At 47.2% G+C, this 16,680-nt stretch overlaps 2 protein-coding genes across 6 annotated transcripts in view; both read left to right on the top strand.

Moving 5' to 3' along the window:
* Positions 1–13,531, top strand: part of LOC135910514 (protein NLRC3-like) — a 69,541-nt gene extending 56,010 nt beyond the window's left edge. For 3 of the 4 annotated variants that reach the window (XM_065442572.2, XM_070540804.1, XM_070540803.1), the window contains one exon: positions 11,393–13,531. In XM_065442572.2, the coding sequence (XP_065298644.2) occupies positions 11,720–13,213 (1,494 nt within the window). In that variant the 5' untranslated portion in view covers positions 11,393–11,719 and the 3' untranslated portion in view covers positions 13,214–13,531. Of the gene's footprint in view, positions 1–9,936; positions 10,224–11,392 lie in introns of those variants that run through there. The other variant, XM_065442571.2, reaches the window with a different exon arrangement.
* Positions 43–8,048, top strand: LOC135910513 (protein NLRC3-like). Of its 2 annotated transcripts, none has more exons than XM_070540802.1 (2): positions 43–166; positions 5,744–8,048. In XM_070540802.1, exon 2 carries the CDS (start codon positions 6,056–6,058, stop codon positions 7,595–7,597), a length of 1,542 nt encoding a protein of 513 aa, XP_070396903.1. In that variant the 5' UTR covers positions 43–166; positions 5,744–6,055; the 3' UTR covers positions 7,598–8,048. The 2 variants fall into 2 exon arrangements, with proteins under 2 accessions (XP_070396903.1, XP_065298642.2); XM_065442570.2 differs by lacking the exon at positions 43–166 and adding an exon at positions 183–205.
* Positions 13,532–16,680: the final 3,149 nt, after the last annotated feature.

Below are 16,680 nucleotides of genomic sequence, written 5' to 3'. Positions count from 1 at the left end.
ACACAAAGAGACTGGACGTTTACTTATGTAAGAGTGGCAGTGGTGGTAGCTACCAGTTACAATCGTAGGCCTGTTTCACTGACGTTAATGCACGTTGCATTTTTCGTCGTGTAGCCTGCTGCACAGCTCTTTGACGTTTCTGCATGCCAGTTTTGCGTCAGCGCCCGTTTTGACGTTTCTGCATGCCAGTTTTGCGTCAGCGCCCGTAAGTAATATTATTCGTGTTGTTATTGTCAGCAAACTCAGTTGCATATTTATGTCGTCGCACAAGATTTTGTTACGCGTTAGCCCGTCTTCCGACTCGGCTGTATATAGATTGCTCAACTGTTCTGCAACTTGCGCGCCAAGTCAGAGCGGTGATAACACACATAGTAAAGCATGAATGCCGCTTGGAAAGAGCAGTTTCGCTCGGGCTTCAACTATCACCCAAGCGCGGCGCTGCTGTAGATGTGTGGGCCGTCTGGGACGTCTGACTTGTACGTGTCCTACGGTAAATGCACGCAAAGACGTGCGTGTGTGTGTGTGTGTGTGTGTGTGTGTGTGTGTGTGTGTGTGTGTGTGTGCGCGCGCGCGCGCGTGTTTATACCGAAGCATGAAAAGGAAAGCATATAAAGCTCGGAATAGAAATCAGCTGGCATGGGAAGAAAGACATTTTTCTCGGTAGTTAAAGCACTGATATTGATGAGGCTTATTGCATTAAAAACATTGCTCTAGTTACTGTGGAAGCTAAATTTTTAAATTACAGCAACGATTATTTTTCTTGAAAAGAACAACATTCTTGAAAACTCAAGTATTGTGTTCACAACAACGTAACTCGGTAATAAAGAAAGGTAATACGATTTTGTTAACTCCATCTTCTAATACATCTAAAGCGGACGATATTAATCTATTATAATTTATCCAGGTAGCACACGGCGCGCTGTCGATCGTGATTGGGCCCGACCAGGATCGAATTTCTCGGTCGTGATTGGCTCACTTTCGCTCGCTGCCCGACGAAGCAAATCGCAGGCGGCAGTTTCGATGCGGATCGGGCTCGATCGCGATGGAAAGTACACCGTTTACAGCGCTCTGAAATGTACCGCTAATTCGTGAGCAGGACTTTTTTCAAAACACTCGTAGGCATTGTAATAATTTCACGCTGGCTGGGGCCCTATAGAGTAAAACTATTCCAATCTATTCCAACATCTCGTCCATGTCCGTACATGTAAAGCACAGAAATGTTCTGGTGTAACCCTTGGACCGATTTTAACGAAGCTCTTGCGTTTAAGCGAGGTAGTTAAAATTTAGGGACTGTAGGGAGCAGAATTTTCATGTGGATCCTGAATTTGTTTACAAGAACAACTACAATCGGTAAGTTAAATAAAATTGGAGCACGGAGTTTACAAATTCCTAACTCAGCACCACAAACAGATATCGCAGTATGGTAAACGGCATCCGTTAGAGCACCGAAACCGGACAAATTTCATGTATGGATTTACATATTAATTTGTTATAGTGTTTACAAGGGGTTTTCAAAAGTCCTGTTCACATGAATATTGGTTGTGTATTTGATGGCCATGCATACTATATCAATTTTATTCGCTTTAGATATACTACTAGATGCAGTTTAAAGAATTGTGATATCCTTTCTAATTGCTGAATTAGAGTTGTAAGCTTGAGTGTGTTATTTTTCTAGAGTTAGCAAACTTGAGCGAGTTTTATAAAATAATCGACGAACTATGTAACGGCTATGCTGTCTACAATCACTAGATTTTAACATTTATATGCAACAAATCTCATCGTATTTAACGCAATGGCTGCAGACGCAAACAATTTCTGCTGTCTTATTTAGATGGGATCCCCCGAGCTAACGCCAACACGATGTGCATGAAGCCCTGGGAACATTGCAACCACAGATGCGCGCATTTCAACCCCGTGGCTCGACATGATGGCGGCGGTGATGATCACATGACCACCCCTGTGAAATGCGTTGTGTTGGTGCCGATGATGATGATGATGATGATGTGCCGTCACCGCGCGCGCTATCTGGCGAACGCATCGCAAAGCGGCGTCAGAGGTTCTTATTGGGTCCACCTGACAGCAGTCACAATGCTCTCCAACTTGAGATTGGAGCCACAAAAAAGCCTGCCCCAGCCGAACGTACACCTGCACCCAGGGCAATCGTAGTGGCCGCGTGATCGAGATTCTTTCGCGCTCCCAACTTGAAGGTGAGAGGGCCTCCGCACGCTCTCGGTATGAATGAGCCAGGCGAATGTGTTCCGAGCGCTGGATTTCGACAAGTCGAATGTAAACTCCACTGCGAGAGCGCTCGATAGCGATCAGGTGAGTCTGCCGTTAGGGTACCTCTATGCCAAGCCCAAAGTGTGGCATTAGAGTTGTGGCTCCCCGATCCAACACTTACCCAGTTCTACCCAGTTCTAGTAATAGATGGAGACAATGAGAACGACGCTAGACGAACTAGAGACATCTTAGGCTTCCTGCGTTTAAAAAAGTAAAAAAGAAACGCATGCTGCATATCTAAACCCGCATCAGCATAAGCTAAAGTGAAACAATCAGACGAAATCAGTAACGATTTTGTTATGGGCTGTGAATAGCTTTTGCACAAGCTTTGCGTGAAGGCCTCGTGCATAGACTCAGTAGGAATGAATAATTCCACTGGATTTGTATCCGTTAAATCTTTGCTTCCATCGGCTCACTGATAAAGTCACATGGACAGAAAGCTTCAAAAACATTCTTGTATCATCAAAAGCCGCTGCGTTGACTTAGCAGACTGTAGGTTATCTCATTGCACGTGGTGACCTCATACGTAGATGAGTCAGATGGAGATGAATGGATCCATTGTGGCTTCATATCGGTGAAACCTAGGCTTTCATTGGCCGAGGCCCGAGGTGAGACAACCAAGTGACATAGCGAGCAATCATGTTATGCGTTTCCTGGTACCTTGTATGGCATTTACATACTTTGGTTTAATGTGTTCCCGGGTACCTTGTATGGCGTTTGCATACTTTGGTTTGAGTCAAAGCTTCACACATCGTCTAGATGAGGGCATAGCCTTCTTGCTAATCTGCAAAACAAATGTATGTACATTGTGAATCCCATATGCTAATATAATCATATAGGGGTCATCCCAAATATGTTATGTGTAAACAGATGGGTTTGCGAAAGCATTATATGCCCCATTTCGCGAAAATGGTCGGAGGCCTGACCAAAACATGTCAGAAACGGCCAGTGACGTAAAGAGTAACACGCCAAGAAATGTGTTTAGAAAAAGTTTTCAACAAGAGACGATATGAACACTGAGTCACAATCACGGCACAATTCCACCAGGACAGGAAAGCACGAAACATTGTATACGTGGCACGTTTTCCAAGTAGTGTCCGAATCGTCACTCACTAACATATAAGCACATAGACATTCGGAAACGCACAGTTACACATAACATGTGTTTATAAAATGTTTATTTCAACAAGAAACCATGCGAGCACTGAGTCACAATCACGGTACAATTCCACCAGGACGATAACGTATACAGTAAAAGCTCGTTAATTCGAACCGCAAGGGGAAGCCGCTTCAGTTCGAATTAACGAAAGTTCGAACTAACGAAAGTGAAGGAGAGCAACAGTACACTGCGATTTGGAAGCAGTAGGGAATGTCAGAAATTTGGCGTGTCAGAAAGTGATGGCGTGTGCCGCGGGCACACGCCATCTTCAAGTCGAAGCTCTGGTCCGACTGTGCCACACCACCGATGTCCACAGAAACGAACGTTAGCCGAGGCTTAACATCATCACAATGAATCGCGACGGCCGATACCTCCTAAGCTGAAAACAGAGGTACACAACCGATGAAGACTGCCGAGACAAAGACGCCGAACATGTGAAGGTGGCGAATGCCCTGATTCGTTGGTTCTTGATTGCAAGCGCAGCTGCGACGTACTTGATTCGCTGTGTTTTGGCGCTTGCCGTGCCATCTCCGCACAACATTAGCAGCTGTACAAGATTTGCAAAGCCTCCGAGATTCGCAACGGGCAAGAAGTCTCGGAGGTTACGTAGAACGGAGAGGCGGCAGCCGCCGCTGCCTTCTGGCTGACGCCGCGTCGGTTAGATTTTTTTCCGATTTTGCCTTCTCTCGCCGTTCTCTCCGTTTAGGAGGCAATACAGCCTTGTGTGTAGGCAGTAGGCGCGTTTCTCTGGCCGTGTGCCAGGCGAGCGTAGTTCGAATTATCCGTGAGGGAACCTTCTCGCGTTCGAATTATCGGACTTTTTTATACATAGACTTCTGTGGAGCTTGGCCGGACCAAATCGTACAGTTCGAATTATCCATAAATTCGAATTATTGAAGTTCGAATTAACGAGCTTTCACTGTACTACGTACGAAACTATGTATACACGGTACGTTTTCAAACTAGTGTCCCGCTCGAATTGACGTCAAATTTATCGGTGTCTCACACATACAGAACCCGGCATCGTGTCTTTCCCTATATGCAAAAGCTCACGCAGCACTTGATGATGATGATGATGATAATGAAACATCAATCAATGGCACAAACCCACTACGGGGGGTAGGCCACGAATCGGATGGTAATATGATTGAATAAATAAAAGAATTTGGTTAATAAATAGCTACCACAAAAAAGTAAAATAAATATATAATCCAAGATGAAAAATAAACTGTGAATGCATGAGTAAAACTAGTGATCAGTACTATAGTAAGCCTCGCGTTGATAGGAATAAAAAAAGAGAGAATAATAATAATAAAAAAACATACTTTGATGATGTGCGGCTCACCGTCGTCATCGTCTTCTACCCCGCACTCACGATCCGTGAATACGAAATGGCACCGCTGCGCTCCGCGTATCCATTTGAATGAATGAATGAATGAATGAATGTTTATTTCATCTTGAATACACTTTCAAGAAAGGTGCAGGGGCAAATAAACAGGGCGGGGGCAAAATTTCTCGGCCAATCCCCCTTAGTGGTTAGGAGCCACGTATGTGACAGGAGACAACAACACTCTCGACGCTAAATCATGATTTGGCAAACAAAACAGCGCTAACACATGCAACCACAAAAGAAAGGATGAGAGACAACCGTTTCGTCCTTGTTTCTTGTGGTTGCATGTGGTGTTAGTGCTTTTCTTTATCGAATGAAGTATGCACCAACACGCCTAGAATTAAGTTGTAATTCTAAATCATGAGTCTATAAGATGAGGTGTAGCACCCGCATCACGTCTCAAAAAGAACGCCGTGCAGTTTACAACGTGCATGACGACATGCGGTTGAATATACCTGAGCGAAAACTGTTCACCAAATCGCCTACAATGTTTTCGCATTCCGGCACGTAAGCAATCTTGAAGATGTCTCTGTCGAATTTTCGTATAAGATACACATGTGTTCATCTGCTGGATATGAGGGCCATTATGGACCTGCCCTATACGACATATAACAACACGTGTAGTGCTTCTATGCGGAATCGCCATATAGTCATACGGTTATAATTCAAGTAGGGCGTGTGGCTCTTGTCGACAGGGCCGACGGGGCGCCTTGACTTTCGTCAGGGCCTGACAATTCCCTTATCGAATCGTTTACTCCAGCCCGAGAAATTCCTTTTTCTAACACTGCATAAAGACCGTACCATGCCATCCGTCCTTATTTTTGTTACATTTACCGAGTGTTCCTTTATACTAATTGTTTAGTGGAATTTCTAATGTTGACAATCGTTCCTTGTTTTGTCTTCTTACACTTTAGGCATCAACAAGCCTTCAGAGTAGTGCTGGCTCTCCCTCAAGAGATTTTTTCTGTGCTGCAAAGTTGCCTGGCAGAAGTGCATCGTCGCGGACGCAAGAACAAAGTCATAACTGCCGTTTAGGTGCTTCTACTAACCTCATCTCACAAAGCGAAGGTTTTACGCCTAGAATCATATCAGCTGTGGGATAAAAACTTTGCCGCCGTGATTCGAGAAGTTCGGTAAAATTCGTTTCACATGGCGCCTTAGTTACTACAAACACGACTCAACCTTGTACGTATAAAGAAAAAACGTTTTTTTGTGAAGTTTTGGACATGGACGAAGGAGTCCGCAAAGAGGCTGACGCCCACGACACTGATGTTAACGAGTTGTTTAGGAAGGGGCTCGAACAGCTCCGGCTCGAACAGCTCCGGCACTATCAAGATCCACAGCTCCGGCACGATCAAGATCCGAAGAACCCTGCCGGAGCCAGCAGTGAGAGCGCCCAACAAGGCGAGCTCACGTACACCAAGGTGCTTTCAGATGAGGACGCTGGCGTGCTTCGTCGCATGTTAAGCACAGGCCCGCCCGTGAAGAAGATTTGTATATGGCAAATGACACTGAACGCGTTCCGGATCGCATTTGATGACTTCCGAGGCTGCTCTTCGCTCGAAGCGCTGCAAGTGCTTCGCATTGAATGCGGAAGAGAAGATTGCAGCATAAAACTTTCCGGATTGTTCAGCAGCCTGCGTTCTTTGGACTTGCGATGCGAGAACATAGGTACTGAATTTGCGAAAGAACTTGCGAGCTATCTGCGAGAAAACAAGACGCTTACGGAATTCAGTCTTTGGTACTCCTGCGGCGGCGACGAGGGTGCTGCAGCGCTCGTCGAAACATTATCGGTGAACGAAACGCTCAAGAGGTTCACCTTGGCGCAGATGAGTTTACCGTCGACGATCTTTATTCGCTTCGCCGAGGTGCTGGCGTCCAACTCAACACTAGAGGTGGTGGAGCTTTTCGACGTGCGTTTCGCGGAACAGGACCAAGTGCAGCGCTTGTTGGACACGGGACTGTGCGCGAGCGCCTTGAAGAGGCTTCGATTGCAGTGGCCCGATCAGCTCCTTCCGCTACTCACGAGGCTCCTTCGGGAACAAGCGTGCCATCCCGAGCTGTCCCTCAGCGTCACCTCCTCGGTCGACGACGTCGTTCTTCGGGAATTCTTCGATGCCGTGGCCGAGGACACGACTCTCCGCGCGCTCCACTTTTACCCGGGCGAGAAAACGTTCGACGCGCTCGCGCGCGGCATAGATTCTGTTGTGAGGCGTACGACGACGCTCCGGGAAATCTGCAACTTCATGGGCGTGGAACCCGGCAAAGAGCGGCAGCTTGTCAGCATCCTCGATTCCTTGAAAGAGAACCGCTCCATCGGGACGTTCGCAATGTACGCCGAATCGGTGACTGCGGAAATGGCGAAGTCCCTGTCGGAGTTGCTCGCTGTGAACAATACGTTGAATACCGTGACCGTATGCGAGTATTGGGAAATCTCGCCCGACCACGTAGAAACCATCCTGCAGGGTTTGAGGAATAACTACACCGTGACAGGTCTCCTGGTTTTCTTTGACCTTGATGACCCCGATGACCCCGATGCAATTACCGAGGTAGAAGAGCTTTTGAAGAGGAACGTTCGTCTTCAAAAGAAGGCGGCGGAGTTCGTGATTTCGGGGAGTGGTGACGTCAGTGACGTGGAAGGAGCGGATGCTTTGAAGAAGCTGCACTCAAGCGCTGGCCTTGTGGAGAAGGTGCAGGAGCTTACCGGCAAGACCAGGGAGGCAGCGTTAGAAGAAATACAGTCAGCTTTAGCTCGCTTATCTCCGTGAATGCGGCTCCTGTAAGAAGGCACATTTGGATGCATCTGCGATATCGTCGCCTCTCCGCTACCTCCGGCTGACTCGCTTTTACGAAGTGGGGGACAGTTGTCATGAACTAACTACATGCGCAGTTTCGTTGATTGTGTGTACATGTGGGAAGTAGGCGTCAGTATGAATATTTTGCTGTGTATGTTGCAAATGGAGTGTTAATTTTGCGTAGTTTCTGATGTGCGAAGGGATGAATAAACGTTCCGAAAACAAGGTAATTGTTTGTAGTGCGCTGTTTCAAAAAAGTATTGCAGGGTTCACTTAATTAAGCACACTGTTATCACGGCGTGTAATCGTGCGCGCTCTTATCTTTCTTTACGTACTATGATCTCTCTCGTTTCCAATATGTGTCGGAAGTTGTTAAGCCCTGTATTTGTGTTGTTGGATAATAAAGGAGCGACAGAACCATGAATTCCTTATTTTCAAAGATCTCTCGTTTCTGCATAAAAGGCCCTACAGGGCTTTTTTCTAACCACTAAGTTCATATAGCAGCTCGCGAAATCCTCCCCCTAAATTCGAGATCCCCGTGATGACTTTTCAGCGATAGCTGTTGTGGGCTCTTGACTTCCTAGAAAGATGTTTTTCAGTACGTATAACAAATTTCGAAATTTCGACTATGCACGATGAAGAAACAATACGCAAGGACGATGCGATACCTAAAATGACGCACACCTTTGCACAGCTGGCTTAAATACATGAATATGACCAAGCGCATGTGTCTATATGCATTACTAGTGAGACAAGCGCGAAGAGTACATTTGCACTCTGGTAGTCCGGAGTGTTTGACACGTCTTGAAAGAAAAAAAACGAAAAAGAAAATAACGCTGCTCGTTTAGGCGTATTACTTCTTCCTGCCGTCGACTTCCGCTTATTCACGAGCAGAAGAATCGGTAACTTTTTAGAGTTATTGATTATTCAAGTTCGGTTCGCTGAGTTTACATTGTCATGCGCTTGTTGCATTGTGCCACTTGTGGCCATGTACTGGAAGCATCGTCTTCAGAGGTCTCGATGTGCGGGAACAACGTTCTTTCTGATGTTTGTCAGTTACATTGTGCCTCGCTTTGCCCAAAATTGACACATGTTAAGACTCTGGAACTGTGCCGCCGTCATCAACACTTCACGAGGACAGTGACATTTGTCTCCAAAACACGCATGCCGTCATCAAGCGACTAGTCGTTTGTGTGACCGATTTGATTCGTCTGTAGGAAGCTGAAGTACCATTGCGTTGACTGTTGTTTCCTCTTATAAGCACCCGAAAGGGATTATTCATTAATGAGCATGTTAATTTCGACTTTTCTTTTTTGTTGAATTAAGTGAAGGTCCTTAATCTAGAAACACCAGGCAGAATTCTGGCAAGCCTCGTAGCGTCCCGAATAATGTACTAGGATAGCTCCATACGAACCAGTTTCCCAGGAGACACATGTGACGTGACGTCACGACAGAGGAGGCGGTCACGTGGAGCCAGGACATCGCGAAGTTTGGCACACAATTCGTCTCGCTCTGAATGAGTGTACGACACTGAAGATGCTCGGTTTTCAAGAATTGTCATAATGTCCATCACATGAGCATAGCCTGTACACACCGTAGCATAGTTTCGTACGTTAACGGTAGTCTCAAGACGATTAGAAAAAATTCCAAGAGTGCTTAGAATGCGCATAATTATTTTATCTGTTATGAGCCTTGCATTTTGTTAAGCCAGTAGATGAGCGTATTCGTGCACTGTTAAGGCCCATTTTTTTTTATTTATGCGCCCCCGTGAAGATCATCCGACCTCGTGAAAACAACGTGATTTGATGTAGTGACTAAGTCAGAAATGCCGGCCAGCTATGGCATTTTACTCAGTTAAAAGAATGCAACGAACGACTCACGTGCGCTTTCTTTAGCTCACTGCACGTGAGTGCGCCCTTGAACCGAACCTAGTAGCTTGCAAGCAACATAAGCACATTAGGCAATGAACATATTCCTTCGACAAAATGCGGATCGAAGTTGCCGAAACATTCACTCAAGGGACTTGCAATGTGAAATTTATTTCATTAACAACGTACTATCGCGCTCCGTATGAGTTACAACGGGCGACCGCTTTGCCAGGCACTCTCACGTTTGTAGTTCAAACGTAGAATAAAGAACCGTTCAATCAGCGCGGTAGTACGTGTGCGTTTCCCTTCGTAGAGCGAATGATTGACAACGTCGGCTACACCAGCGCTATATTACGTGCAGCGGTGCGCTGAGAAGACACGCCAAACAGGGCGTGGAGTCCAACGGTGAGACCACTAAAAGTTCGTTTTCTACGCAACTTTCAAGACGGGCGGCTGACTGCGCTGCGCGGTCACCTCCCACATCGAGATGCACTCCGGCGTTTAACGTTGTTATCGGCCGTCTTTCATAGTGCATGTAACGAACAATCCGTATTTTGTTGCAGTTATCTTATCTTTTCACGTGTTCCCGGTGGAGCCCCACACTATTATCCGGTTTCCCGACAACAAGCTCAGTACACTCGCAGACGAGTGTCAGCGAAAACGTGCCGAAGTCGTCTCAGCGAACGTCATTCGTTCTTCGGGTGGGCAACGCAGCCAGGGTGGAGATTTACGTATGTAACAGCGTTAGTGGTGGTTGCTACCCCATACATTCAGTTCACTGCGGCCTGCTTCACTGACGTTAATCTACGTTTCGTTTTTTTGTGGTGTCGTCTGCTTGTAACAACGGTATTCGCCAGCACTCCGGTTTCGAGTCAGCACCCGCCAACAATATTAATCCTAATGGTGCCGTTATGAAATTCAGCTCCCCGCTTATGCCGTTTCGTTCTGCAAAATTTTGTTCGTTAGCGCGTCTAGCGATTCGTCTGCTTGGCGATTACGCCAGTGCTGTGGATTGCGCGTTTAATCGTAGTGGTGATGGTACACATAGTAAAGCACAACAGCCGCATGAAACGTGTAGATTCGGACGGGCGCTTGACTATTCCCTCAAGTGTGGCGCTGCAGGAGATGTCGGAATAGAGAGTGTTTATGCAATGCTTGATACACCCACAGCACGGTGGCGAACCACAAGCTCGAAAGGTGTAGCTGTGCTCCCTATCTTCAAATGAAGTCGTGCACTGTGACTGCGAAGTTTAAATTACCTTACATCGCAAAAAAAGCTCGTAGGTGTTTTGTATGGTAACAGCACGTATACGAGTCAGAGCCGTACGTAGCGAGGATTTCGCATCCCCCTGTGTGTGTTTGTGTGTGTGTGTGTGTGTGTGTGTGTGTGTGTGTGTGTGTGTGTGTGTGTGTTCGTTCGAAAACGTGTCTAAAGTTTAGCCGCACATAGAAATGAATGCTATGCGTGTGAAGAAGTGAGCGGGCAAGTCGGTTCGGGTCAGGCCCAGCCAAGACCCTACGTCATTTTTGGCGAGTTTAATGGCCGCGAATTTCCTAGTAACGCTGTGAAAAACGTCCATTCTTACGTGGTGTGTCTGATGCTCCCGCTCACACTTCGCGAAAGAAGTTCTACACTGAGCTACAATATCGCTACAATTTATTTATTTTGAACGATGTAAAAGGTCGCTACAGTTGGCCTTTGAAATGCGAGGAGGAACGGTGAGGAACGTTCATATGCAATTTAGAGTGCGTCATACATAGTAACTTTAGGCGTTTCGAATGTCACGACGATATCTTGTCGCTTTCTCTTTTGTCCGTTTTTCCACGCGTTAGAATGAGTTTGATTTATTAAACTACTAATGTTGATAACCGTTTCCTTGTTCTTTCTTTATGCTTTCAGGAGTCATCGAGCTTCCGGCGTGGTGGTGACGCTTCCTCCAGACACGAATCTTCTGCTGCAAAGTCGGTTGGAAAGACCTGATCCTTGCTGGCGCAAGGAAAACTTCAAGTTACCACTCACCAGTTTCTGACAACGGCACCTCACGAAGCCGGGTTTTCGCGGAAAATCGGATTCATGTCTAGTTCAGTCTGTCAATTTTGAACTTTTCACTGCTGCGGTTTGGAAAGTAAGACAACCTTAGCTCGTCTCGCTGCCTTATTAGCACGAGCACGACACAATTGGCCCTCCGAAAGTAGAAAGAAACACTATATTTGCACGTTGTTCAAAATGGCCGACGCAGTCGTTAATGAGGGCCACACCCAGGATACTGATGTCAAGGAGTTTTTGCGGAAAGGACTCCAAAGGCTTGGACCCGTCGACGAACTGAACCCTGCCGGCGTGACCGATGAGAGCATACAACAAGGAGCCGACCTCGAATACACCGAGAAGCTTTCAGACAAGGATGCTGGCCTGCTCCGGCGGTTGTTGAGCTCAGGAACTCCCGTGAGGAAGCTGTGTATATTCGAAATATCGCACGGCGCATTCAAGGTTGCTTTCCACAACCTCGAAGAATGTCCTTCGCTGCAAGAAGTCCTCCTTCTTCATATTGACTGCGAAGAGAAAGACTTAGACATGCATCTTTGTGGCGCATTTAGAGGTCTGCGCTCGTTAGACTTGCGCTGCGACAACACAGGGAGTGGATTCGCGAAGGAGATCGCACGCTATATCCACGAGAACAAGTCGCTCAGAGAACTCAGCCTCTGGAACTCGTGTGGCGGCGACGAAGGTGCCGCAGCACTCATAGAAGTGTTAACGGTGAACGAAACCCTCAAGAGGTTCACCTTAGCTGCGATGGAGCTATCTTCGGACACCTTGATCGGCTTCGTCAAGATGCTAGCATCCAACTCGACGTTGGAGCTGGTGGACCTTTTCGATGTGTGTCCCGCGGAAAAGGACCAAGTGTCGCGCTTGTTGGAGACGGAACTGTACGCGAGCGCCTTCAAGAGGCTTCGCATCCTGTGGCCCGAGCAGCTCCTTCCGCAAGTCACGACGCTTCTTCGTCAACAAGCGTGCAGTCCAGAGCTGTCCGTCAGCGTCACTTCCTCGGTCGACGAAGTCGTTCTTCGGGAATTCTTCGATGCCGTGGCAGCAGACACGACGCTTCGCATGCTACACTTTTACCCGAGCGAGGACGTATTCGATGCACTTGCGGACGGCATCGCTTCCGTAGTGAAGCGTACGAAGACACTCCGGGAAATCTGCAACCTCATGCGCGTGCAAGAAGGAAAAGAGCGCCAGCTTGTCAACGTCCTGAATGCATTGAAAGAAAATCGTTCCGTTACGAATTTCACAATGTACGCCGAATTGCTGACGGCCGAAGTAGCGGCGTCGCTGTCCGAGTTACTCGCTGTGAACAATACATTGAATGACGTGGCCATCTGCGAGTACTGGGGAATCCTGCCCGACCAGGTAGAAACCATCCTGCAGGGTTTGAGGAATAACTACACCCTGACAGGTCTCATGGTTTCCTGGGACCCTGATGACTCCGACGGAATCAGCGAGATGGAAGAGCTTTTGAAGAGGAACGTTCGTCTTCAAAAGAAGGCGGCGGAGTTCGTGATTTCGGGGAGTGGTGACGTCAGTGACGTGGAAGGAGCGGGTGCCTTGAAGAAGCTGCACTCAAGCGCTGGCCTTGTAGAGAAGGTGCGGGAGCTTACCGGCAAGACCAGAGAAGCAGCGTTAGAGGAAATACAGTCTGCTTTAGCTCGCTTATCTGCGTGAATGCGGCTCCTGCAAGAAGGCATATTCGAATGTATCTGTGATATCGCCGCCTGTCTGCTACTTCTAGCTGATGCGCCTTTACAAAATAGGTGACAGTGGGGATGAAATACGTGTGTAGTTCTGTAGGTCGAGTGGGCCTCATGTGAAAATTATAAGTGTCCACATGAATGTTTTACTGTATATGTTACAGAATATGCGTGTACTATTTCTTTGTGCATGATTGACCTAACACTTTATTTTACATAGTACTCTATGATGTGCGAATGAATGAATAAACTATGTTAATAAAAGTGAATGCACGCAGTGCGCTGTTTTAAAGATGTAGAGTTCAATTACTCAGACATCCTGTATGGGCTCGAGTCGCGTGCACTCTTGTGTTTTTTTTTTCTCTAAGCGTAGGAAGTGGCCCTTTATGTCTTGTGCTTTTTTGTGGTGTGAAATATAACAAACAAGTGTCAGAACTACGAACACTTTAATTCTCGATCTGGCATAGAAAGCCCTGCATTACATTTTTTTTTAGCCACTCACTTCATACAGAACCTCATTAAGTTCTCTGCTCAGACTTCCATATCCTTGCGATCATTTTTCAGCCATAGCTGAGGTGGGCTCCTGGCTGTCGAGAAAAAATGCACCGTCGATTACGATACTTATGCGAAATTTGAGCGCAGCTCTATACGTGTTTTCATTCCGCCATATATTGCCTGGCGCGGACAATCTTGTCTCGTGCGGCATGTTGCAGACGGAACGAAGTGTGGCGCAACTGCCTCGCTAATCTGGAGATTGCGAGAGGCAGCGCGTGGGTGACGCGTGGTCGCGATGCAGAGCAGCCGGCGCAGACGGACAGCAGCTCAGGCAGCGCTTTGTTTCCATATATGGTATCTCTGGCGTCATATATGAGCAGACGACGCGCGCTACTCTGGCGCTATCTCGTAGACATCGTCGGCGCAGATCCTGTCTTGCGCGGCACCACGCTACTCGCGCTTACGCCATACCCTCCTCCGCTTTCCTCCTCGCTTTCTCTTCGCTATCGCTGTCTCTCCTTCTCCGTTGCGCTTCGCATTCGCTCTTTCATCCTTCGCTGTACTCGTTCGCTGGGTTACGAGGGACGCCGACGCTCGCCGCAGGTACGGGCGCCTGGGAGCTGCGTTCTAAAGAAAGCTTTGTTCAGTGCATTACATAATGTTTTGGTAAACGCGATTAAGGCATCAATGACGATAGTGTGCGCTGTTTATACAACGGGTGTACATCGATGAAAATGTGAAAGCCAATGTGCGTTACATCTTTTACGCTCTATCCAGGGTTTCCCGACTATCATGCACCAAGATTTAAAGATATGCAAATCCCACTTATCTGGACAGAAGCAAGTTAATGTTGTTGGCCGTCGCCCGGAGATAATCGGATTATTTTTGCTTTTCACCGAGTTATATAATTAGACTTAAATATTTAACTTCTCGAATATAATAGTTAGATGAAATGTGTCAATGAGAAAGATTTAGAGCAACATGAAAATATCAAGGCCCTTCCGGTCTGCGAAGGCAGATGACCGACGGAGCTGTAAGCGTCGTGATAAGAAAACTTGTGGTAAAGACTTGACTGCATCACTCATTCTCACTTAGTAACGACGGTCACAATGACTTCGTGATCATTATGATACATGCCCAGCTTTGATTTACACATATTCTCCGAGAATGTCAAATCAATGCGCGTACGCCGCAGAGTGGTCGCTTCGGCCGGATCGGTGTGGCATCGCATGCGAAATCTCTCTAACACGAAACGCTTAAACCACTGCCTTTTCGGTCCCGACACATCCACATTGAAACCGTCGATAACGACTACACGGGTAGTGCTATCGCAACTAACCCACGGAAAGTGAGTAGCCATGAACCTTACGGGGCTATGAGCCATTGAGGTATGAACGGAGGTATGAGCTTACGGAGGTATGAGCCATTGCTTACAGGGGTACTAGGGCTCAGCAAAGTGGAGCAAAAAATGCATACATTCTTTGGAATTACTCATACAGCATGGATGGAGCCCGCAGCAGCGAACGCCTTTGCCTTTGTGCTGCCTGTCTCTTCGACGCGAACGAAGTGGCGATAACACATCGCTCACAAACATCTCGGCACAAGCCGCTCCCTGCCCCCTTTACGGCTGCTGAGCAGGAGGTCGCGGGATCGAATCCCGGCCACGGCGGCCACATTTCGATGGGGGCGAAATGCGAAAACACCCGCGCACTAAGATTTATGTGCACGTTAAAGAACCCCAGGTGGTCGAAATTTCCGGAGTCCTCCGCTTTGGCGTGCCTCATAATCAGAAAGTGATTTTGGCATGTAAAACCCCACAATTTTAATTTAACCCTGCCCATTTCGCAGATCCCTTTCAAGATATGGGCCCGCGCGTCTCTCTTCAACGCGAAGCGGTGAGATCACAGCGCTCGAAGAGACATTAGCAGTCGACACACTCTGTCCACATCGCAGATCGCTTTCAAGGTATGGTCCGCGCGGTGCATAATGGTTAGACGCGGATGGATAAGGCGTTAAAGAATGATACCACCTTATAATGATTGGAACGTCATCAGTGCAGTTGGCGCCGCCACCTGTAGTAGTTTGGTTGCCTCATCGATTCCCCTTGCGCCGCCGTCCGCAGCAGTTTTGTGGGTCCGCAGCGCTGTCGTTTATACCGGAGCTATCAAGTTTCACAACGTTGATATTGACACCGGGCTGAGTGTAGATAAGCAATGTACTACGCATAATTAGACTACTCGCAGAGGAGTTCCTGCGTGAATTTTTTTGCTTACGGAGGTATGAGCCATTGCTTAGGGGTGTGTGAGACTTTGCTTACGGGGGTACGAGCCGTTGATTTTGACACTTTTCACGACGCTGTTATGTATGTTGTATGCGTGATTCGAAAGAATGTGCGCATTGTTCGCTTCACTTTGCTGAGTGCCAGTAGCCCCTGCCTTACGGGAATATGAGCTATTGCATTTTTTTCTTGCTTACGGGGGTATGAGCCATTGCATTTTTTCTTGCTTACGCGGGTATGAGCCATGGATTGATGATGATAGGTTTCGTGTGAGGGCACAAAAATTTTATGGTACCCTAACCATATACAGCTCCGCTGTAAAACTCCCGACACAGCTTTGTGTTTATCAATATGTGCTATCTAAAAGCGTTTTCCCGAGCGCGTGAAAGGATCCCGCGAATACACGCAACATTACCGTGCGAGCGGCCACTCGAGCCACTTTGCGTGTAATCATGGGCTTCTTTCACGCTAAGAAAAACACTTTTATGCAGCACGCATTGAGTTAGCAGAAAGCTCTATCGGGAGTTTTTCATGTTACTCTACAATTTTCTCATTGACACTTTTCATCTAATTATAATATTTTAGAATTTGATTAATTCATTACATGTAGTGACGTAATTAGGAGGAGTGCAAAAATAATCTGAGTTTCTCCAAGCGACGCCAAGCAA

Source organism: Dermacentor albipictus, chromosome 6, assembly GCF_038994185.2.
Source record: "Dermacentor albipictus isolate Rhodes 1998 colony chromosome 6, USDA_Dalb.pri_finalv2, whole genome shotgun sequence".
NCBI classification, from domain to species: domain Eukaryota; kingdom Metazoa; phylum Arthropoda; class Arachnida; order Ixodida; family Ixodidae; genus Dermacentor; species Dermacentor albipictus.
The sequence above is the reverse complement of the archived record's forward strand: the minus strand, read 5'-3'. Positions and strand labels throughout refer to the sequence as shown.

Excerpts from the sequence above, each read along its gene's own strand:
- LOC135910513 (XM_070540802.1), top strand. The coding sequence starts at position 6,056 with ATGGACGAAGGAGTCCGCAAAGAGGCTGACGCCCACGACACTGATGTT.